General features: G+C 40.0%; 1 protein-coding gene across 3 annotated transcripts in view; it reads left to right on the plus strand.

Annotated features, from left to right (window-relative positions):
- Cwc27 (CWC27 spliceosome associated cyclophilin) overlaps positions 1-24,477 on the plus strand; it is a 190,297-nt gene that overhangs the window by 24,350 nt on the left and 141,470 nt on the right. For all 3 annotated transcript variants that reach the window (XM_076916236.1, XM_076916235.1, XM_034523350.2), the window contains exon 10: positions 1,489-1,640. In XM_076916236.1, coding sequence (XP_076772351.1) covers positions 1,489-1,640 — 152 coding nt within the window. The remainder of the gene's footprint in view (positions 1-1,488; positions 1,641-24,477) is intronic.

The following is a 24,477-nucleotide window of genomic DNA, read 5'->3' on the forward strand; positions in this document are numbered from 1 at the left end:
GGTCTGTGCTTAAGAACAACTTAAATATCTTGCCAAAGGTGTGAAGTTTTTATCCGTAGAGATTATTGGTTCATGAAGTCTGCAACAAGACTTGTACCTATAAATAATCAAGTAATAATCTGATTGATTCTGTACTGACACTCTTCACATATGAAAATCAATATATAAATGTATATTCATATGTGGGGTTTTTGTTGGTTTTGTTTTGTTTTTGAGACAGGATTTCAACTGTATAGTTCTGGCTGGCCTAGAACTTGCTCTGTAGATCAAGCTGGCTTCCAACTCTTAGAGAAAGGATTGCCTCTGCCCTCTGCCCTCTGCCCTCTGCCCTCTGCCCTCTGCCCTCTGCCCTCTGCCCTCTGCCCTCTGCCCTCTGCCCTCTGCCCTCTGCCCTCTGCTTCCCAACTGCTAGGATTAAAGTTGGGTGCCATTATGCCTGGGTGGATTTTGTGTTTTTAACAAATAACTATCCAGGGAATCTGAGAACCAGTCTTTGAAAATCACTACTGTGAGGTTCCTAATCCTCAAGTCAGGACTGTCTCCCTGTGGCTCAGCAGTCCAAAGAATCACAGGAAGTAAAGCACACCTTTGCTGTAGTTCTTCTTTTTCCCCCTCTCTCCTCCAGCATTGCTGGGAGATATTTGAAAAATAAATAGAAAATAGTAAGTCAACTGGCCAGACCATTAGCTGTCATGGTGCATTCTTCTTAATTGTCTGAGAAACAAAATCCATGTAAACAGTGAGTGCTATGGAAAGACGAGGAAAGGGGAATATGAGGTGGGAAGGTTTTATTTCTTCGTAGTAGTTATAAAAATTCTGTGTTAGTACTACAGTCAAGAAATACATCACTAAGGGGGCAGGACAGGAAGAAAGCAAACGTTTGGGTATCTAGGATAATAGTGTTTCAGGTTAAAGGAAATGATTCGGAGGAGGTTATGCCAGGAAGAAGGTAGACAGCTCAGGTGAGTTAGGGCTCTGCAAAGCTTTCAGGAGACTAGTGCTTACTGTCTTAGATTATAGGAGCCTAAGGGGGTTTGGTTTGGTTTTGCTGGTGTGTGGAGCATTCTGGTTCTGGTGGGTGTTATCCCAAGGTGCTTAAGTCTCAACTTCTTCAGTACAGTGCCACCCTCCCCACCCCCCACATCTTCTTGAATCAGTTCCTGGTTGATCTGGTTGATGTTGTGCTGGTCAGCTGCCTCCAGAAGCACGTTTCTGCTGGAATAAGGATAGCACTGTGTAGACACAGAACCCTGGGTGATACAAAGGGAGTGCTGCAGAAGAGCTGGGAGTGAAGGGAGCTCATATTCTTGGGGTATGTCGGATTTGCCTAGAGCAGAATTCAGGGGTTCTCCCAAAGGGAGAAGAGTCCACAACACCTTACTGGTTCAAAACTAAACAGACCTGGCCTAGAACTCAGCAAGCGTTTCAGATGATGACTCTCTCAGGGAAACACAATGCCTGGACAGGACTCACTTTCAGCTTTTACAGGATGGTGAAGATGACAGTGCAGAGTGTGATGGATACATGGAGGATGATGAGAAGAACCTGATGAGAGAAAGAATTGCAAAACGGTTAAAGAAAGATGCAGGTGCCAATGTGAAGTCACCTGGAGATGGGGAGAAGAAACCCGTGAGCCGAAGGTGAGTCAGGCATGATGCTCTGGGTATCTGTGCTCTCCCCTTCTTATGCCTCTCTTCATCTGGGACTGAGTACTCTACTCACTAAATTGTAAACTCACAATTGCATAATACTTGTGAACATTAATGGTCCAGTGGTAACAACCAGTCTCTTTGTGGCCTAAAAGAGTCCAGAATCAAAGTAAAGTTAATGTACAGTAAACAGTATGAATATGTGAAATTGTGTTTACTAATACCAATGAGAACATTTGTATAAGAGAGACATCCTCAAAAATTTAGATGAGTAAAATTTTTCAAAATGGTGAATAAAATGGACTGAAACTGTTCTTAGACATCTTTTCAAGTCTGATTGACTAAAAACCACATGCCTGCCTGATCATTGGCATTCTGAAGTAAGTTTCAGTAAGTGCAGCAAGTTCTTTCTTGTGTTAAATTTTGTTGGATTTTATGACTTAACATTTTACTTTTTTGAAATTTGACTCAGTTTAAAACATCTCTCCCTTTCTATATGACTTTTTATTACAATCTAGGGTATACATCTTAAATATCACTGTATTACAAAATCACGGGATGACTTTTCTTCAGTTGATCTGTACAATACAATAGAAGTTTATAAATAACTTTGTGTGCACGTTTCTCAGCCTCATGTGGGAAGCTTAAGAATCCAGGCATTTGCTTTGCATTGGTCCCTCAATGTTTGCTTTAATTAACCAAAATTAAAAGTGAGCCCCAGCACTTTGTACTGATGACATAATGGTTGCTGTCAGAAATAGAAGTTAGAAGTTACTTTATTCCTCTTCTTTGCAGCAGATTTTCCTGAAATTCAAATAATCACTATTGAATAATTTTTATCTTCCCTCTATTCTTTAAGGCATATACTTTTTAATTCTTTTTTTATGAATTAAAACAATTTTTGTTGTTATTTTTTTAGATTAGGCTTATAATACATTTTTTTCTGTAAAAAAAAATTAGTAGGCAAAGCTAACAGTAATATTTTTTTTTTTTTAAATTGTGTATATAGCTAAGTATGTATGTATGGGTATTTCTTAAATTCTGAACTCTATCTTGTTGGCTTCAATATAATTTAAAATACTTATATGCCGTGTAACTAACATAAATTATAATTTAATATAACTAAATTTTCTATAAGAACTAATTAAGGCTTATTTTTAATGCACTTCTTATAAGTGACTAAAAATGGTTGTCTCATATGACTATACCAAATATGCAGTTTTCAGTATTGTGTTCATCCTTGCCATAAAGGGCTATCTTTCAAAAATTGTCATTTGTGGTGTGGTCATGATGCTCAAACATGACAAGAATGGCTAGTGTAGGAGTATGACCTTGATCATAAGGATGCTGGGAGCCACTGAAATTGTAATAGGTAAATGATGAATTGAGATTATAGTTAATGAGGAGACTGATAGGTGGTAGTCTGTGGTAGCTAAAAAAAACGATGAAAGTTCTGACTTAGAAAAATATTTCTACTGTTCATGGTTTGTAGATGCTATAGTCAAAGAGTGGAGTGCTAACCAATTTGATTTGTGCTGATTTCATTATAGACCGTACATTACCTCCCCAAAGCTTAGTCACCACACAGCATCATATTGGGGTTTAGACATGCAGCGTCGGACATTAGAGGGCCACTGATATTTGGTAAAGAGAGAGAGGACTGATGGACTTTTGTCAGTGTCTGAGCGCAAGAGGTGGTGGCCACCTAAACAGGTTCTGTCACTCCTAAAGGGAGCCTTACACGAGGGTGAAGTGTGAATCAGGGGCATGTCCCTCCTGTCGTCTGCAGGTTAATGCTTATGATGACTTTTTAAGAAGTGACATCCTAGAAAATATCTAGTTACAAGTTTACCTTTGACCTACTGTAGCAGCTTTAAATTCTAAACTGTCCTGTTTATGAGTACTTTGTACATTCTCAGCATTAGGGGAAAAACCTTTTTAAAAGTATTTGTAAGCCTACTAAGGAAAGTAAATTTAGAAAAATTAATTCTCTAAAGGTAGTTTTAGATCTTCGGTAAGGACTTTCCACGGTAGAAGGAGAAAACCGATACCCATAAGTTGTCCTCTGACTTCCGTATTTGTCGAGGTCATTTTAAATAAATATGTTTACTTTTTAAGTTTTGAGTAAATATATATACATTATGAATATTTATTCATTTTTATTTTTTAAGTAAAGTAATTGGTAAATATTCCTAGAAAATATGAAGTAAACATTTATTTCTAACTACTTTATTCACTCAAAAGTTTACTGTTTATATCCTCATTCCTGTCTCAGAAGAGACTCTATGACTAAATAAACTAATCAGAATTCTTGTTACAGGTTCATAAAAAGCATAAATTCTCATTTCTTCTCATGTGTACCCAAGGCTGGATAAAAGTTTAAAATCTCTATTTTCTCTCCTGTCAGCCCACGGCTAGGTGATGGAAACGAAAGTTTTAGCCTAAAGCTTAATGTAATGAATCGTGTTTGCCTGTAGGTGGCACTCAGTGGTTACAAGTTAGTCATGTAAAAGCCATGCTACTTTTTATTTCTATTGTTTGTGTACTGATTCAAATTAAATAGTTAAGCATTAACATTAGATGGAACAAGTAGACTAGTAAAATATCATTTGTTGTGATGATTGCAATCACTATGAAATTACTGTCTTTTATTGTGTAATTTTTGTTATGCAATAATAGTACCAAGTAGTAAAACACAAATATTAAAGATGAAGATGAAGACTTTATGAATTGGTTAAGCTTTAAATTATGAAACACATTAACATAAAGTCAAAAGTGATACATTCATGATTCCTAAGGGCTGGATGAAAAAGAAGCTGTCACTAAATCTAGTCCCTTTCGTATTTCTCTCTTTGCAATGTTTGACGAGGATGTCTCATGGAAATTTGAATTATTTCCCCTCTAGGAATTCAAGATCTCTCACAAAAACATTCTAAGTCTCAGACTTACAGACTGTGTGCGTCTTATCATACAGATGCTCTACTTTTGATGATACTCACACTTAGGAAGTGTAAATTTTCCATGGTACATAAATTTTGTTTTCTTTCCTTAGCAAAATAAAAATGGTAGCCTGGTAATTACATTTCAAAAAAATAAAAATAACACATTTTAAAAATGACAGTATAATTTTTAAAGCACAGTAAAATTTAAAAGTTCAAATCACATGTGCATTCTAGCAGAGACCCCGTAGCGTGTCCCCCAGGTGTCCCCACCATGTCCTCAAGACCCTTCAGTCCAGGATGGGACTGAACAGTTGGAAGGTCCTGCCTCTGTTTACCCTGGTGCTGTGGACTAAAGCGGGTAGTGAAAAGAGGGAAAGAAACAGAAATCCATGACTTAAATTCTGGACAATTAGTCTTCATATAAGACTTGCAGTTATTTCTTTGGTCTGAAGTAATAGTGGTTTAAATATGTTTTCAGCAAGCATTTTGGTTGGACAGCAGATATCAAAGTCTAACACAGTCCTGCTTTTAATAATATCTGCATGTTTTTACTTGAACTCGATGCCGGTTTTTTATGTGTATCTCATAACTAGCCATTCAATTCTTAACTTTAATCTTAAATGTTTGTTACTCTCACTGCTAGCCACCATGTAAGAGCTATTATGAAACATAAAGATACAGGAGAAATGCCTTTTATCTGCAGACGTTCATTGTCTAATTGTTGTTGTTTGGATGCATCTCCACAGTTCAGGTACAGCAGTGTTGAGAGATGGGTTCCTAAAGGAGGACAGTCCCATTGATTAGTGTGATTACTCCAGGGTGGGTTAGGTATTTTGGCAGTGGATGCTGATAAAAGAGTTTGCCTGCCTGGTCCTTCCTCACACACTCATGCACACACATCAAGTGTGCTGTTGCTTCTGCTTTCAGTCACCTGACACACAAGAAAGGCCCCCACCAGCTACATGCCACTTCACCTTGGATTTCCCACACTTAAGAACTAACGGTCCAGCTTCAAATACTCTGTTCTCAGCAAACACAAATCATGAAAGATTAAGAATTGTAGAAAGTAAGTATGACACATGCTCTATTGCACATGTGTGTGAGGTCCCATAGGCAGGGAGTAAGTGATATGTATTTTACAAGAAACATTAAATACCAACTTAGGAAAAGCAAAAAAGGGCCAGAGGTGTAGTCCATGCCTGCAGCCCTGCATGCAAGAGGGCGAGGTTGGAAACTCATGAGTTTGAGGTAGCCTAGGCTACATAGTGAGAAATACTACAGGTTTCATTCATGTCATCCTAATTCTAGTAAGATGAGGAATCTTTTGGAGCCACTATTTAAATAGTAACACGTGTGCATCAAGCTCAACTCTTCAGATTAATGCTGCTGGTCTCCCCAAACCAACTAGATGGTTTGTTTTACTGTCTTTACCTGTTATGGTTAAAATTCTGAAGTAGTATTGGTTGTAATATAAACCATGTCATACTTTAATATTTCTGGCAAGTTTTCTTTTTCATTCTGTTTGGATCTTTATTGCAGGAATTTTGGATATTTTTAACAAAACTGTTCCTTGAGCTGTTTGAAATAATACACTACTTTAAAAAGTATCAGGTCAGTTCACTGAGAACTGGTTAGTCCATATGCAAGGGGTCACCTTCAAACCACACCCCCTTATACTGAACCCAAGCAAATGCTGCAGCTCTTCTGTTTTTACAGTTCCTTTCCATATGACAGGCAGGAAGCTGGGGAACGCACATTGGGGGAAGAGCATCCTGTCAAAACATACAAGAGGCATTTGCATGTCTTTAGAATATATTTACATTACCAATGAGAGTTGCAATCTATTGATCTTGCACCATCTGTTGTTTATAGGGAATAGACTTGTACAACTGAAATGTATTATTGAAATTTTATGGGAAAACATTCTTTAAGTCATTCAGCATTTGATGACATATTCTCTACCCTAGAATGTATATTTCCACTGAAGAAGATTCAAACACTGGTTGCTCTCTTGTCATCCTCAGCTGCTCATTGTGAATCCACCTGTTGATTAAACATGCAAGTACATTTGGAGTAAGGAGGATGAGAAGGGCCACCAGCGAGTCAAATGTCTTTGTTTTGCACAAAGCATATAACATTGTTCAAGGGCCTGACGGAAATTATGCCTTGTGATTCTGTCTAGGCCTGACTTCTCTCTGTCAACATCTAACTCTTGAGATTTTTATCACCCTCCAGATATCTCTTAGATTTTGCATGTTTACTGAGTATGTTTATAGTTTCTGTAGCCAAGGAGTTGTACTGGGTTCCCATACTTATTGTACCTTTCCAGTATGGCTGGGCACTTTGCCAAGTATTTTTTCTCCACAACAAACCAACAGAGTATACAAAGCTACTAGGTATACTTTGTGGCATTATCCTTGTTTTTATAAGTGAAACAAAGAATCCCAAACCACTAGATTTCTAAAAGGTAAAGTGCCTTGACTTTTGTCCATGGCTATACAGCACCAGAGCCAGGGCCCAGGCTGGAATGATCTGCTCTACCTCTTCAGAGCCTAGAGAGTAGGACCTAGTCAGATGTGTCCAGCTAAAGATAGCCCGGCATGGGATTTTTCTAGCAGGGAGCACCAGGTTCAGTCAAAATCCCATTTCTAGAAGTAAGATGTAGAAGAGATTGAGAGGCCATTAACCTCTGGCCACCCACACAGGCCAACACACTCAAATACAACACACACATACACAAATGCATATACATGTGAGGGGGTCAGGGAGAGAGACGTAGAAATGAATTTATAATTTAGATAATGTCCTCAAATAAATGTTTATATGCATAAATATATAAATAAACAGACAAAATGTTCAGTAGCATGAAACAGCATCTTGCTCTGGGTCAGCACCATATTGGCTTTATCTAGGACCTGGAATGTAGCTTCCTCAGAGATAACTTAACATGGCAGGAGAGTGGTGATGGACTCAGGTTGTAAGGTTTCTGCTTTGAGGTGGCATATCACTCTCATATATCACTTGACCATCTCAGTGGCTAGAACAGGAGCTGTGGTTAAGCCTGGTGGCCTTTGACTGAAGTTTAGACCCTTCACAGGCAGAAATAAGAAATGGCTGGAAGAGCAATGGAATCTACTACAGTTTCTGCTTTGACGAAAATTGCCAGGGATACTTTAGTATGTAATAAATTTGAACATCGTCTTTCTGCCTGACACCTTTGTCTTACCCTAGAGCAAAGAGACATAACAAAAGACTACCTAACCATCATTACCAAAATTTGAAAAGGGATATCAATTTCTAGTGATTGAAGACTTTCTCAAGCCAGTGGTTCTATACTTCATTTTCCTCTAAGTCTTAATGTAGGAGGTAGGGAAGGTGACACTGGATGTCTTCCATAGCTTTCAGAAATGCTGCAGAAACCACAGAACATTAAATTATAGCCTCGTCATGAGATACCTTAAGGATCATTCCCTGTAAGGAATGAGCTTAAACAAGGGAGCTGTGTATGAAGACTAGGGCAGTTACACAGAATCCTGATAAAGAGATTGCCCTGGCTCCTCATGAGAAGCAGGGTCAGGATGTTATCCTCTTCCTCTGCAGCTCTAGACCCTGCTGGTCTCTGTTGTTTTTATTCTCTTCTGTAAACCTGTCTCTCTGTAGGACAGTAGTTGGGCCCCCTATTGTACATCAGCTCTTCAGAGAAAAACTGCCTTGTTTTTTGTCTCAAATAAGATCACCTAGGTGACAGAATCTTTTTGGCCAGGCTTTGGTGTGATGTTCACTCATGATGGCATTGATACTAGAGAAGGATATAGGTCCCGTGTGATTGTGGATACATCCAGGTCAGCTAGCCCATTATCTGTCCTCTCTCTCTCTCTCTCTCTCTCTCTCTCTCTCTCTCTGTCTCTCTCTCTCTCTCTCTCTCTTTCTCCATATATATGTGTGTGTGTGTACATATATACACACACACACACATATATATATGTATGTGTATGTATGTATGTATGTATGTATGTATGTATTCCAGTGTTCAGCTGAACTCATAAAAAACAGTTATCATTCTCCTTTGTAGCTATGAGTGGCCATATCACCATATTTTGATTAATGAGGTAAGAGAGAAGTATGTCAGACTGTGGAACAATTTAACAATGAATTTTATTAGGTCTGGAGTGGACTAATATTTAGTAGTGGTGGTGGTGGTGGTGGTGGTGGTGGTGGTGGTGGTGGTAGTAGTAATGTTTTATTAGGCTCAGTGGTTAAGAGCACTTGCTAGTCTTGCAGAGGACCTCTCTGGTTACCAGGACCCACATGGCAGCTCACATCCATCTGTAACCCCAGTTCCAGAGGACCTAATGCCCTTTTCTGATTTCTGCAAACACTAGGCACTCACATGGTGCACATGTATACATAGAAACAAACACTTATACGCATAAAATAAAGAATAATTTCTTTTAAAAATTAGTCTTATTTATTAATTCTTTGAGAATTTTATATGTATGTAAACAGTGTATTTTGATCATATACAGCCCCCATATCTACACTCAAATGCCCTCTGTACTCCACCTTCCATACCCACTCCTCATCCTCTCATCCCTGCCAACATAACAGCTTCCAAGTTCATGTTTTTTCTCTTTATTTCTTTATGTCCCACTGAGTCCAGTTAGTGCTGCCCATGTATACATGGGTGTGGGCTTGTCTACTGGCGTATGAGCAACCTACCAGTGGCCACATCCCCAAAGAAAACTTGCTTTTTTTCCTCCAAGCAGCCATCAACTGCAAATAGCTCATCAGCTAGGGGTGGGGCCTTATGAACCCATCCTTATTCATACTGGAATTTTGACTGGCTTGATCTTATGCAGGTAAACACAGTTGATATGAACTTAGGAGTCTGATAAACAGCCTTGCCATGTCCAGAAGGGAGCATCTCGTAGCACTCTTACATTCTTTTTGTTTCATGATACAAATGATAAATTATATTTATACTGTAAATAAGTATCAACAGCCAACACAAATCTAAAACCAGTCACCAACCTTGGGACTGAGAAACATCTGGACAATTCCCTTCAGAATGTTCACCAAGAAGAATATGGCAGCACTTGTACAACACCCATGGCAGTGGTTAGTGGCCTTATGATCAGTGCAGCAGATGATGGACATGCTATGGATGACCTGTGGAAGGAAGGGGCCAAGTGGCCATTGGGGTGAGGCCTCAGTTAGAACTCTTGTCCTCTACAGCAGAATCACTGGCCCGGCTCTTGTATTCTTTCTGCTTTCTCTTCCACAATGTCTCTTGAGCCTTGGGGCGTGGGTTGACATGAATATTCCATATGGGGCTGAGTATTCAGTGTCATTCTTAAAACTTTGACCAGTTACAATTGTCTATGTTAACTTCTGCTGACTGCATTAAGACCTTTATCTAGACCAGGTTTCAGAGCAGCATATATCCACAGGCATATAAACAGAATAATTAGAAGTCAGTTTGACAACATGAACATTTTTAGCAAAATAACAATAGGTTCCTACACAGTGTCTATGACTTTATCAGCCATGGACTTTTGATCATGATTATAATACCAATTAGAAATTTTCTCCTTCATAACAGACTTCAAATCCTATGAAAAGCCATTAGTTACCCCTAAAACAGTCATGTCAGTATTGCTCTGACAGGTACATCTTGCCTGGCAGATTACTGCTATAGCATGTAGGATCCAGACCGTTGATGTCTTTTCTCCCTAAGGGCCTGCATAGCACTTTCTGAAAGCTAGCCAGTAAGGAGAAAGTTTCTCAGTTCAAGATTAATTGCTTTACAGTGTGCTACCAAAATGTATGGTGTTTTCAGCAGCAGGCTCGTAGCATGTTTTTATGAATAGGCAACCAAAAACAGTGATAGTAGTTCATGTTGTTTTAGAGACCTGTGGGACCATTATGACTAATAACTTGTAGGGATCTGATCCATGTCTGACACTGAGTTTGTTCATTTAATGACCCCTGTTTCCTAGGAACCATTGTCCACCCATGCAGGCTACTTCCAGTCAAGCTCTTCTTTATTTTTTCATTAGGTTTTGCCATTAGCTGTCAAAGTAGTGGGGCTTCATAAGAATTACTAATACATCCTTAGTTTTTGCCACATCCTGTCTCAGCCCTCCTCTGCCCCTACCCCCATCTTCACATAAACCTTTAACTTGCTACACTTGTTTCATGTCCCATGTGTTCTAAGGTTCCCTCTGATTACATTTTTTATTGAGTTGTAATGTGTTTATATATGGCCTTTTCATGGACCTTGAGCCATTTTTATGTTTTGTTTTTAAAAAAAAAAAAAAAAGAGGCTTTTTAAAAATCCCTTCTTTTTTTAAATTTATTTTTTATTGGATATTTTATTTACATTTTAGATGTCATCCCCTTTCCCCATTTCCCCTCCCTAGAAAACCCCTATCCCATGCCCCCTTCTCCTTTTTGCTTTTATACAAATTTTTAAATGTTAACCAAATGCTTTATAAGTTTGGTAATGCTCAATATCAATCAGAAGTGTAACCTAATACCCAACCTAGATATATCAACTATCTTTGACTGGCAGAGACATGTGAACATCTGCCTCCATGTCTGGCCCCCCTCTTTCTTTCTCTCTCATCACCTAGCTCTTCCTTTCTTACTCCTCTTCTTCCTCTATGTACTCCTCCTCTTCCTCTCAGTACTCCTCCCACCTTAGCTCCTCCTACATATCACCCTTCCTGTTAAAATAAAACTTTTCTCTCAAAATACAGTTAGAGCATAACTATACCAATTTATGTCAGTAAGGTGCAAGATCGACCTAATACCCAGTCCATCATTTTGTTGACTAAGCAGAACCTCTGTTATCGCTCCTAAATAAAAGACTTAGTTCTGAACCTGGCTTTTTTTTCTTGAATGTCAGCTGAAAACCATCCTCTCAAATCTTTTCTCTCAAAGTAAATAGCAAGGATTGGCTATGAGACTATAAGTTTTCAACCCCATCAGAAATCCAGAATGACTGAGTTAACTCAAATTATGGGAAGCACAAAGCATAGCTTCTAAAACTTAGCCAATTTATAGAGACCGCTGAACACCTGGACACTCCTATACTACAGAACGTTGGAGCATCTGATCTTCAGCCTTCTGGCCCAGAATCATCTGATAGATCTAGTGATGCAGAATTATAAAGGGCTGATTACTCTGTCTTGGCAGATATAATCAGTCGACTATTCTGCAAGTATGTCCTTTTCTGGACAGTAATTTGTCTGTAGATGGAAAGAGGCAATTCGTGCCTAGTGGCTGTCTCACCACAATTGGAATAACTCCAAAGATGCTCAGTTTCTTCTTAGAATCCAAGACAAGAAGCTGTCAGGAGCAGACAGGTCTCTAATCAAAATAAACATTAATACAGAAATGTTTGTAATGTCAATTCTGTGGATTTCTGATGTTTTGAAAACCAACTATCCATGTAAGGCAATCTGGACTGTTGTCTGTTAACTCCTCTCAGCTATTTCTAAATAAAATATGGAAAACACCCTAACAATAAACTCAAAGCCATGAATTTGCTAAAGGCCCTTAACTCACAGGCTAACCATCTCAAATCAGTTAGAAAAGTTAAAGGACTGGGTCTAAGCCTTGTATTCCTAAATGTGTTATACAGGCACAATGCCTATGAGAATAACAATATTCATCTCACTTTTATATCAATAAGAAGCTCGTACCAATGAAAACCTTAAATTTGAAATCAAAGTAAATTTTGTTCCATTTAAGAAATTATAACTTCATCTTAATAACAATTATACATATTTCTACCAGTAGGTTATGGCTGTGCAATAAATCCTAGCTAATCCTTCCTGTTCCAACAAAACCACTGCTTTTCCCTAGAAGGACAACCCAATATTAACCACCTCAGTCCCCAAGCCCAGGGAATAGGGGTGCCGACTCTTCATTAACTTCTTCAAGCTGATTATGGGTGTTGAGATATTATATGAGGGGTGGGGGGAAGAGTAAATGGATAAGCCTCTGACACTGTGTCTTCACTGCATCCAGCTGGAATTCCAGGACATCAGAGGTTCGAGCAGGTCTGCTCAGCTTGCCTGATGAGTAGATACACCAAGGCTATGTATTCTGCAATATACAATTCTCAAAACAAATTTTAGTATCAAGATAATTGTTTGTTTGAATTCTAGAATCTAGTCTTCTGGCAGCCTGCCTCTGTCATGTCTAATCCATATTATTCTGGGAGTTTCTATGAGGGTGTGATCTCACCATCCTCTTATTTTCGCCTTTCTGTGCTCAAATTTCCCAACATCAGGGAATCCAAACTTTTAGGCACCAAGGCCCTCCCCTTCCACTGATGCCTAATCCCTTACCCCATCTCCCCTCCTCCAATTACTATGAGGGTGTGCTCCCAACATCCTCTCATTCCTGCCTCCCTGCTCTTGCAATTCCCCAACACTAGGGAATCCAAACTTTCAGGTACCAAGGCTGCCCACTTCTACTGGCAAGGCCACCCTCAACTACCTATACAGGTTGGAGCCATGAGTCCCTCCCTTTGTGTTCTAGGACTAAAGATTTTAGAATGGCTACTCCAACTTGTTTCTTAGGATCATTTCCTTGAAAAATTGTTTTCCAGCCTTTTACTCTAAGGTAGAGTCTGTCTTTGCACTGAGGTGGGTTTCCTGTATGCAGCAAAATGCTGGGTCCTGTTTATGTATCTAGTCCATTAGCCTATGTCTTTTAATTGAGGAACTGAGTCCATTGATGTTAAGAGATATTAAGGAACAGCGATTGTTGTCTCCTGTTATTTTTGTTATTAGAGGTGAAGTTATCTTTGTGTGGCTATCTTCTTTTGGATTTGTTGGAAGAGGGTTACTTTCTTGCTCTTTCTAGGGTATAATTTCCCTCCTTGTATTGAAGCTTTCCTGCTATTATCCTTTGTAGTGTTGGGTTTGTTGAAAGAGATTGTGTAAATTTGGTTTTGTCATGGAATATCGTGGTTTGTCCATCTATGGTAATTGAGAGTTTTGCTGGGTATGGTAGCCTGGGCTGGCATTTGTGTTCTCTTAGGGTCTGTATGACATCTGTCCAGCATCTTCTAGCTTTTATAGTATCTGGTGAGAAGTCTGGTGTAATTCTGATAGGTCTGCCTTTATATGTTACTTGGCCTTTCTCCCTTACTGCTGGCCTTTCTCCCTTACTGCATTTAATTTTCTTTGTTTTGTGCACTTGGTGTTTTGATTATTATGTGACGGGAGGTATTTCTTTTCTGGTCTGGTCTATTTGTTGTTCTATAGGCTTCTTGTATGTTTATGGGCATCTTGTTCTTTAGATTAGGGAAGTTTTCTTCTATAATTTTGTTGAATATATTTGTTGGTTCATTAAGTTGGGAATCTTCACTCTCATCTATATCTATTATTTTTAGGTTTGGTCTTCTCACTGTGTCCTGGATTTCCTGGATATTTTGTGTTAAGAACTTTTTGCATTTTGTGTTCTCTTTGACAGTTGTGTCAATATTTTCTATGGTATCTTCTGCACCTGAGATTCTCTCTTCTATCTCTTGTATTCTGTTGATGATGCTTGCGTCTATGACTCCTGATTTCTTTCCTAGGTTTTCTATCTCCAGGGTAGTCTCCCTTTGTGATTTCTTGATTGTTTCTACTTCCATTTTATGTCCTGGATGGTTTTGTTCAATTCTTTCACCTGTTTGGTTGTGTTCTCTTGTAATTCTTTAAGGGATTTTTGTGTTTCCACTTTCAGGGCTTCTACCTGTTTACCTGTGTTCTCCCCAAATTCTTTGAGAGTGTTATTTATGTCATTCTTAAAGTCCTCTATCATCATCATTAGAAGGTATTTTAAATCTGAATCTTGCTTTCCTAGTAATGCGGGGAATTCAGGACTTTCTTGTGTGGTTCTAATGATGCCAAGTACCCTGGTTTGCTGATGTTTATGTTCTTGCACTTGCCTTTTGCCATCTGTATCTCCTTAGTGCTACCTGCCCTGTCTCTGACTGGAGCCTGTCTTTCCTATTATTTTGGTTGTATCAGAACTATGTAGGGTGCGTGTAAGTACTGGGGTGAGAGCTGGGGCCCAAAATCTGCTTAGTGCTCAGGTGCAGACAGGATAATGCTCAGGTTAGAGCTCTGGGAGCCCTGCTTCCTCTGGGTTCTTAGAAATTGGGCACAGAGCTGCTGCTCAAGATCTGCTCAGTGCTCTGGCCCAGATGAAAGGAACCAGTGATCTGAGCTGGGAGTGACTTTCTGGGCCCTTGTAGGTCCCAGTTACTCCCTGTTTGGGGAGGGCGTTGTTGTCTGCTTACCTAAGATACTGACAGGGTTAGAGCTCCTGGGAGCCCCGCTTCCTCTGGGTTCTGTGTGATTGGGGGCAGAGCTGCAGTCTGGGATCTGCTCAGTTCCTGAGCCTTTTTGTTTGTTTGTTTGTTTGTTTGTTTGTTTGTTTTTGTTTTTGTTTTTCAAGACAGGGTTTCTCTGTGTAAGCCTGGCTGTCTTGGAACTCACTCTGTAGACCAGGCTGGACTTGAACTCAGAAATCCACCTGCTTCTGCCTCCCAAGTGCTGGGATTTAAGGCGTGTGCCACCACTGCACCACTGCCTGTTTTATCCCTTCTTTTTCCTGATAACTTGGTACAGTGATTTGTTAGCTGGAGAAAAAACCTGGACCCTTAAGATTTTAGGAACTATAGTTCCAGCTTGAATTTCCCACCTATGAAATTTTTTGACATGAACTAAAATATTGGATTATATCAATCATATAACTTGGGGTTTCTGTTTCATGAAGCAGAAACTCATAGGATGTGATACAGTAAGGCTGCTTTTAGGACTATGGTAAGGAAGATCCTCTAGGGTGGGAGTGGGGGCAAGGAGGAGATGGTACTTGCTTCTTACTCATGAATAACTGCTTCATTCTTTCTGGGAGCTGCCTTAGTTGACTTTTTTCCCCCTGTAAGATAATAATATTATGTTTGCAACATACAACTTATCTTTTTGACTTACTTTTAGATAAGAATCTTGTATTTCACTAAGAAAACAGAAGTTGAGAGGGAAGATTTGTTCACTTTCCCTACCGTCAACTCTTTCACTCTACATTGACTCCATAGTTTTCTAGGAAAGGCATTGCTCATACTTGGGTCCCTGGTGCCTTTCATTGCTCCATGAGCCCCTGCAGACTGTTACCCACCTTGTCTTTGCTTTTGTACCAGGTATATTGGCTTCCCTGAATTGCCCCAGATATACTGTGGTACAATGGGATCCATTTCTCTCCTGGGCCTTACTTAGTACTTAGTTTCTTTTCACCCAGTCCCTTATACAAGTGCCTTTTCTCAGACTGTACTTTTAAAATGAGTGCCTTATCCCTGTGAGGAGTACACTTTGATGGCCTTAGGAAAAATGTATCAAATATGTTTGACTTTTATCAAATATGTATGCTAGGACCCACTCTCCTTAGAACAGACAAGCCCCACTCAGTAGTTCTAGCATATGTTTTAGGAATCTGCTTTTTTAAAATTAGAAACAATGGCATGTAATCCTAGCATTTAGATGGCTGAGGCAAGAGGATTACAAGTTTAAAGTCAGCATGGCCTACATAGTAAGATCTTGTCTCTAAGCAAATAAACAAAGGGAAAAATATCAAAGGCAAAGAAAATCCAATTTTCAAATAAATTCTAAAACTTAACCACTAATATAATATTAATACGAATCATCTAAGTTAATGGATTTTATTTTACTGAATAATCATTGCCTTCACTTAGGTCACCATTGTCAAAGCAGATTCAGTATAGAGTATTGATAGTTAGGGTTCAAAAATCACTGAAGGAAGACCCCAGACTCAAATAGTATGGAAGAACAAAAAGCATTTATTCTGCAGAAACAACCAGCATGCTAGGATTACCACTGCTTCAGAATGGTGACATAAAGACATCCACACAAAGACCTTCGAGCCCCTTTTATTACAGAACTGTTTAATTGCTTCTGAGATAACAACAGATTTCTAAAACCTAGAGCACATTCTATGGGACTATAAAAACCGTTCACTGAAGTTCATAAAGAACACCACAGGTGCAAGGATAGGAGATAAAATATTGACTGGGTTTATCTATACAAAACTTCAAGGACAACTTAGTTATGTTTTTTTAACTCCCCATGAACCTGTAAGCTTGTAATGTAAAACCCAAATGAAAAGGACCTCACCGATCCATGGAGAACTGCAGACGCACCCCAAATCACTCATGAGAAACACAACTTGATGCAAATCGCAAGAGGTTTACTGGCTAGCCAGGGCTGTCTTTCCTTCAAGCCCGCGCAGGGGCAGCGGAATTCAGCCAAAGAACAAAAGAAGTTTACCGCTTTTAAGGGGGAATCTACAAACCAGGTGGGGGTGGAGTTAGGGAAGAGGGAAGGCTGAGAGTGGAGTTAGGGAAGGGGGAAGGAGGGGGAACAGGTCACTAGGTCATCGATACATTTGATCTCAAATTCCTAAGATGGATGGTGTGTCACTTTATAATTGGCTATTTCGAACCAGTTTCACACTATATATCATGAGCTCCAGTTCAAGGGGGTCAGGCTTATCTCAAACTTTTAGCATCCTGGCACCAACTGTCTCAGGGCTGCTAGTTCAAAGCCCGGCCAAGCTAATCTCGGGCCCATAGCATCCTGACACCATGAATCTTAAGGTTTGTTTAGTTAGGGCCATCTGTTCAAATGGTCAGCTAATTTCCTGGGACTGAGGCAACACAGTGTTTAACTTACAGGTTTTTATGTCTTTGCTTTTAAGAGTAGGGTTCAGGGGATCAACTTATGATTTTTCTATCTTTCAGTAACAAATGATGAATGTTTAGCCAGATCATTACTCCTAGTAGATATATATGTAGACATTCTCTGTTGTAAACCTCTTATTCAATTTATGTTCTTAATTTATGTGCAAATTTGTGGTGAACTTTTTACCACGTGATCACACACTCTGAAAGTTGTATAAGTGCTGAGAACAGAGAGCAGAGACAGGCCTCCCTCCCCTTTTCTTCCTTAGACTTCAACTTAGAGCCATGTGAAGGCTACTTTACCTAGTCTCCCACTGTTTTACTATGAGGTGCTAAACTGGAGACTGCAGCGTCTCACATCAGAGCAACCCAGGCAGGCAGGTCAACTGAGGAAGCAAGGCACCTTACACTTAGGATAGATAGCAAATGGTTTATGGCCTAGTTTCTGAATGGAGGCAAAATGGGATAAAAAGGACCCTTCATAATAATGATCAGCTCTGAAGAAAACCTTCATAGAATTCTCTAGTGTGATCTCAGCATTTGACATCTTTGATGTGTTAGAATTACTGTCCTTCCAAATCCCTGGCAGCCACTACTTGGATGGAAGTAAACTACCTGCCTCAGTCATTTCATTGCATGTGTGCAAGTATATTTACCATTACATGTACCTATGCAAAGTTTAAACCTTAAGTAAGATTTCCATTTTCCCTTTGAAGCATATTAGTGGGTTTCCAGATTTTTAAAGGTTAACTTTGTATGTGATTTTTTTTCTATTTGATGTTTCTTAAAGCTCTGCAATTCATTTTCCTGTTTCTATTTCTTGTCTGTATAGTTAACTTTAGTCTGCTTTCCACTTTAAAAATGTGTAGTGTTGACTTAGCTGCTTTTCAAGAATTATCTTGTTCAAACCATCTCAAGATGTACTTGACAGGCTTCTGTTATGACTGAAAAGTTCCTTACTCCTGACTGAAGGCAGATATCAGTTAGCATCCGTTCACTTGCTAAATAATTTCTTTTTAATTTGTGTTTCTCTGTTTGCTCTAGAAATTCATTAGATCAATAATATGTATGTACTCAACAGATAGGAAGTTAAATTTATTCTTTGCTGCCCATTTGATTTTCTTGATTCTGTAAACAGTAAACAGTTTTCCTAACTTTGAACGTTATGCTGTATCTTTCCATTTCCTTTCTTTGGGTTAAGTGTTTAGTTTTTAGTTCTATTAATCATTACAAATTATTACTGTTGTTGTTTTAAGAAGAAGTCCGACCGCAGCTCAGAACAGACCACTCCAGACCATGCGGTTCCAAGGGGGAGAAAGTTTATTCAGGGGAAAGGGCAAAGGTGGGGAGAGAAGAGAAGTAGAGGCCGGCCATGACCACGTGGAGAGACAGAAAGGTGGGGGAGGGGACAGAGAGGCAAGAGGGTAAGAGAGAGGAAGAGAGCAAGAGAAGAAGAGCGGGAGTAAGAGAGTAAGAGGGCAAGAGCAAGAGAGAGAGGGAGGAGGAGGCAAGCAGCCCCTTTTATAGTGGATCAGGCTACCTGGCGGTTGCCAGGTAACTGTGGGGAGGAGCATACCTGACTGTTGCCAGGTAACTGTGGGGAGGAGCATACCTGGTTGTTGCCAGGTAACTGGGGAGGTGGAGTTTAGACGGAACACTAACAATTACAAGTTTTCTAGATATGCTTATTTGTTCGAAATATTTACAGTAACTTGAAATATCTTATAAACCAGCTTTGTGCAAGGAGTTAGAAGAAAAGGTCTTGCTGTAGCTTCAGCATGGTTAGTCACATACTGTGTTGGCCTGACACAAAGGCCGGAGTGTTAGAGGTCCTGGTATGTTTTATCTGGTGGGATTTGATCAGGTTTAGTTTTAAGTGGAGTTTGTATGCATTTGCCTTGTTACCCACAGAAATGTCAGTAGCAGATCTGTGAAAGTACATTTACTATGATGTAAGGTGAGGCTTCCATCTCCCTCGTATGACCTAAGATTTGAAGACTAAGGAAACATTTCATTCATCAGCCTTACTTGGTCTCATCTTCATTTTTATATTTACAGGTAGAGTTTATTGATGTTCCAGTGGAGTTTTAAAAATAATGTTGTTTCCTTTTTTTTCCTTCACTTTTTTGTTTGTTTGTTTGCCTGTGCTACATGTTATGATAAGACTTTTGGAGTAAAATATGCTTCCATTTTACCTGACGGATAAAGGTCCTTATTCAGTATTTTCAGTCAGCTAATCAGTAATGAAAAAATGCTTGTTGCTTAACTATTTTGTACTATTAGAACCACAGGTAACTATGGTAAGTAATGTTAAAAACAACTTAGGATGCAGATTATTTATAACTCAGGGATTGATAGAAGACAGTGGCCCCTCTTTTGCCTCCTTAGTTTTATTTCTATGATGTGCCAGTTGACTATAACAGTTATCAGTGGGGCCAACGAACAAAACATCTACTAAAGTCCTTCTCTGTGACCTAGAGAAAACCTAGGACACGAGCCTGCAGAAGTATAACGCAGCCTAAGGGTAGCTAAGCTATTCAGGATGTACATATGGCTGTAATAAGAAATGATATTTAAATGACCTACATTCACTAGATGAAGGTCATTCCAAATCCCTTACTAAACTAATTCTAAGCTAGGAGTGTAGAGTGAAAAGTTATAAAGGCCATCTTATGAAATATGTGTAAATTTTTCGCCTTAGACCTTGGGCAGAAAAGCACCTGCCAGCAGGTTTGGGTCCATCTAATTAGTTACAGAGGAGGGGGGAGTTACAGTACAAAGGCCTGTTAAGAACATCCCAGAAACTGACTGGCCAAGGGAAGAACTACACCCTGCCCCATGGTACGGCCTACTAGTGTTCAAAAAAGGTAAAACAACCAATCCTGTGCACCCGCGCGAAAGTTCGATTTTTCCCTACCCCGCCCATATATAAGTGCTATGCCCCTGAGCCACGAGGTCAGTCCCTCCATCCCCTATGTGAGATATGGGGATATGGGCTGGCCCAGAGCTCTGATTTAATAAACCACCTCATGTATTTTACAGCAAGACGGTCTCTCGTGTGTCCTTTGGGTGCGTGTTATCCTGTGACTTAAGTGGACCCCTTTCTGGGGAGTCCCGGACCTTTCAGGAGTAGTGGCACCAGCTTATATACTAGCTGCTCTGGAAGCCAAGGCAAGAGTATCCCAAGTTACAGCCTGGCTGGCTGTGCTGCAGAGTGGTTTCATGGCCAGCCTGGGGCAACCAGTGAAACCTTGCCTCATAAAGAATTTTTTGAATGGGCTGAGAATGTAGCTCAATGAGAGAATACTTGCCTAGTACACATTGTTCCCTGGATTCTATCTGCACACTGAAAAAAAAAAAAAAAAAACCCAAAAAACAAAAAACCCAACAACTCATTGATCTAAGGGTTTTTCAGAAACAGTGTTTAAAAAAAAACAGTTTTTTTTTATATAAAAGCAACATAAAGGGCATATTTACATTTGAAAAAATATTTGCTTTTTCCAAAAAAAGCTTTAATATTCTAGAGTGTTTGATAATATATATTGTATAGATCTTTACGGAAATTGCTGTAGATTAGTGTAAGTAGACAGTACTCAAGACCTTACTTGGCCTTTTACAAAGGTGGAAAATTCCCATTTTCCTGACAGAGCAGTTTCCTGGCCTCCACATAGTGCCTCCTGCTGCAGTGGCAGTCCATCTGCTTTTCAGCGTGCTTTACTGACTGCTGCTTTTCCACCTGATTAGAGAGGTGGAGCTCTTTTGTATAGCATCACACTGAAGGAGAAGAGCTTAACTACTGCTACTTAACTGTTATTTTTTGCCTGGATATGGTTTTCCAGGTGGGATGTTGGAATTGGGTATCCAGGATGCAGATAATAAGTGCAAGGGCATAGGTGAGAATTTGATACCATGATAGCTGAAGGACTCTGTGTACACAGATACACATATCTTCAAGAATTTGAGTAGAAAGTGTTAGAGAAGTACAGTAGTGCAGGTCTTGATGGGCCTGCCTTGAATCCTATGCTTGGAATCTGAGCTCTGTCCTTTAGATGGCAGAGAACATCAAGATTAAATTGAAAATTGACATAATTGAGTTTGTTTTGAAAGGTCCGGGACTCCCCAAAAAGGGGTCCACTTAAGTCACAGGATAACACGCACCCAAAGGACACACGAGAGACCGTCTTGCTGTAAAATACATGAGGTGGTTTATTATATCAGAGCTCTGGGCCAGCCCATATCCCCATATCTCACATAGGGGATAGAGGGACTGACCTCGTGGCTCAGGGGCATAGCACTTATATATGGGCGGGGTAGGGAAAAATCGAACTTTCGCGCGGGTGCACAGGATTGGTTGTTTTACCTCTTTTGAACACTAGTAGGCCGTACCATGGGGCAGGGTGTAGTTCTTCCCTTGGCCAGTCAGTTTCTGGGATGTTCTTAACAGGCCTTTGTACTGTAACTCCCCCCTCCTCTGTAACTAATTAGATGGACCCAAACCTGCTGGCAGGTGCTTTTCTGCCCAAGGTCTAAGGCGAAAAATTTACACATATTTCATAAGATGGCCTTTATAATTTTTCACTCTACATCCCCACCTCTTCCAATTTGGTTATGTTTTTAATCATAAAAACTCAATTATTAATAAGTCTATTTTCAACTCTATTTTTCTTAGAGCAGCACACAGACTTTTTCCTTTAAGAAACAGCAAATCTAGTAACAACTTAACTTTGTTGCTGACTATTCTAGGGCTCTCAAATCTATATCAGTGGTAGCTCTCAGCTGATGAAAATAATGAGGTGTCTGTATCAATGTAGTTACACCTGTCTCTATACCTATGGCCACTCCTAGTCACAATGTAACAGCTAGAGTCAAGGAAAATAGGCTCTCTGCAGAATCATCTAGGGTGTATCTCAAACTCAGTTCAAGAGTACCTGCGGGAACTAGCTGGACAAGTATATGATAATCTTTGACTGCAAGCTCACCATTTATCAATCTTAGGAACTAAGTATCTGTTAACAGGGCTTCTCGGGCTCTATTTTATTTGCTAGGTGTCTCGAAACATTTCTATTGCTTTGGAACACACTCTCAAAGTTGTCCTCTGACTTTTACACATTTTGTGGCACAAAGCTGTCTACATATATATAAAATCACATATATAATAAAGAGAAATTGTAAAAGGAACAAATCTATATAACTCTAGATTCACATTTCAACTTCAATCTTGTAATTATAAGCTGTCATTTAACCTTGGGTGTATATACCCTAAGCCCTACCCTCTAAGGCAGCATTACCCCAGTGTCTCTAGGGTGGGATGTCTCAGGAGTCAAGGCCTGCAGTTCTTTAGTCTTGTAGGATAGCAGGCAACCTTGAGCTAAACAGCAGGAGGTTGATCTGACATCTGGATATTCAGGCACGTGCGTTGGTAGATTCCAAGGAGGTCGGATGGTCAGCAGCACCAGGAAGTCTCTTAGTAGCCTGAAGAATCATTTTTCACACAAAAGGGACATTCTGGGCGTGGAACAAGGACAAGGGACACTCTAGCCAGCGCCAGTTCCCAAGGGTAGTTTAATTTTAGGGTCCTGTATATTTTTTCTACCTGTCCTGAGCTTTAAAGACAATATAAACATTGGATCTTTAATTCCTGACTTACCTTAAAACTGCTCTCTGATCTAATTACCTAGGACACTTGAAACCTCGAGAAGGTCCCTATGCTAGGCTGTTTTCTCCTAGGTATTTCTTATCTACTCTAAGTCTTATTATTTTTCTTATACGCTTTAAGTCTCTTGGCTGCTTGGTTGCACTCATATCTTAAGAGTCCATCTGTGTGTTTAGCCTGGTAAATCCTTTGCTTTCTGGGGAGTATAGTTCTCCCTTCTTGTGTGCACCATTGTCTCTTTTTCTCTAGATAGTATCTGGCAGGATGGCTAGCAATCTGAGTTCTTTTTCTTACTCTGTGCTTTAAGTGAGGCCATCTCTTAGGCCCACAACTGGAACAGGCTGCCGTATCAAGACACTTGATCTGTCCGGTTATTGCCTCAGGCCACTGAGTCTCCTCCCTTTTGGTGTCCTGGGCAACGAGTACTCACAGTTGCTGGCTTCATCAGGGTTTCCTCTCTTGGCATATAGCCTTGCAGGCATGGACTGTGGCAAAAGCATACCTGTTGTCCATGCAGATGTTGGTCTTCTTGTCAGCCCCAAGTTCCAAGGTTGTTCTCTGCACCGATGATCTCAGGGGTGGGGAGTCAGTCCAGATGACATTTGTGTCCACCACAGTAGTGCTGGCTTGCCTCTGACCAGCATGGAGGAAAGTGCTCCTGTCTGTAAAGCACGTTACCTCGGCTCCCGGATGGAGTCAGTAGGAGGAGCCTTTCCTCTACCCGTGAGTTCTTGTCAGTTAGTTGCAGCCTGTCTGGACCCCAATCCTGGGGAGTAAGTCTCAACCCGACAGAGGGTAGGAACAGTCTAGGATGACCATAAATGAATGGGATACCCAGCCCATCTCTTAGTCCACCATTTTCGGGTAGTCCATAAATATATTTTGGCCCATTGGCCTGGAGGAGGACCCTGTCTATCTTAATCACTGTCTTCACACAGAGCTAATATCTTCACCATCTGGGATGTTTTTCAAGGCCTGGGATTTCTGGCCCTGGCTTCTATTTGTTAGGACCCTCTTGGACCCTGAAGCTGGCTCCTTTACTTGCAATGCACACACTGGTCTTTTTCAAAGAGTTTTATCTCTCTTTGATTGGAATCCCTTTTTTCTGCTTTCTGTAAATTCTTTCCTGTCACCTTTCTCTTTCTTCACCTCTCTCTAGTCTCCTCTATTCCTCTCTATTCCTGTGGACTCACAGCAACTGATCTCTATTCTTCTTCTCTACTCTTTTCTTCTAGACTTACACTGAACCTTCTCTATTCCTCTTCTCTATTCCTTTCTTTTAAATCTTCTCTCACTTGCTATTACCATCAATCATTTTAATATGTAGTATACTTCCTAAATCTTTCAATGACTTATCTTGTAGTCTCTGGAGCCTCTGGAGCCTTGTCTACACTGACAGAATGTCTCTATGAGCTAGTCTAGAAAGGCTGTGGGTAACTTATCTGATCTCTGCTTAACCTCATGTGTCCTGAT

This window comes from Arvicanthis niloticus, chromosome 19 (assembly GCF_011762505.2).
Source record: "Arvicanthis niloticus isolate mArvNil1 chromosome 19, mArvNil1.pat.X, whole genome shotgun sequence".
Lineage (NCBI taxonomy): Eukaryota > Metazoa > Chordata > Mammalia > Rodentia > Muridae > Arvicanthis > Arvicanthis niloticus.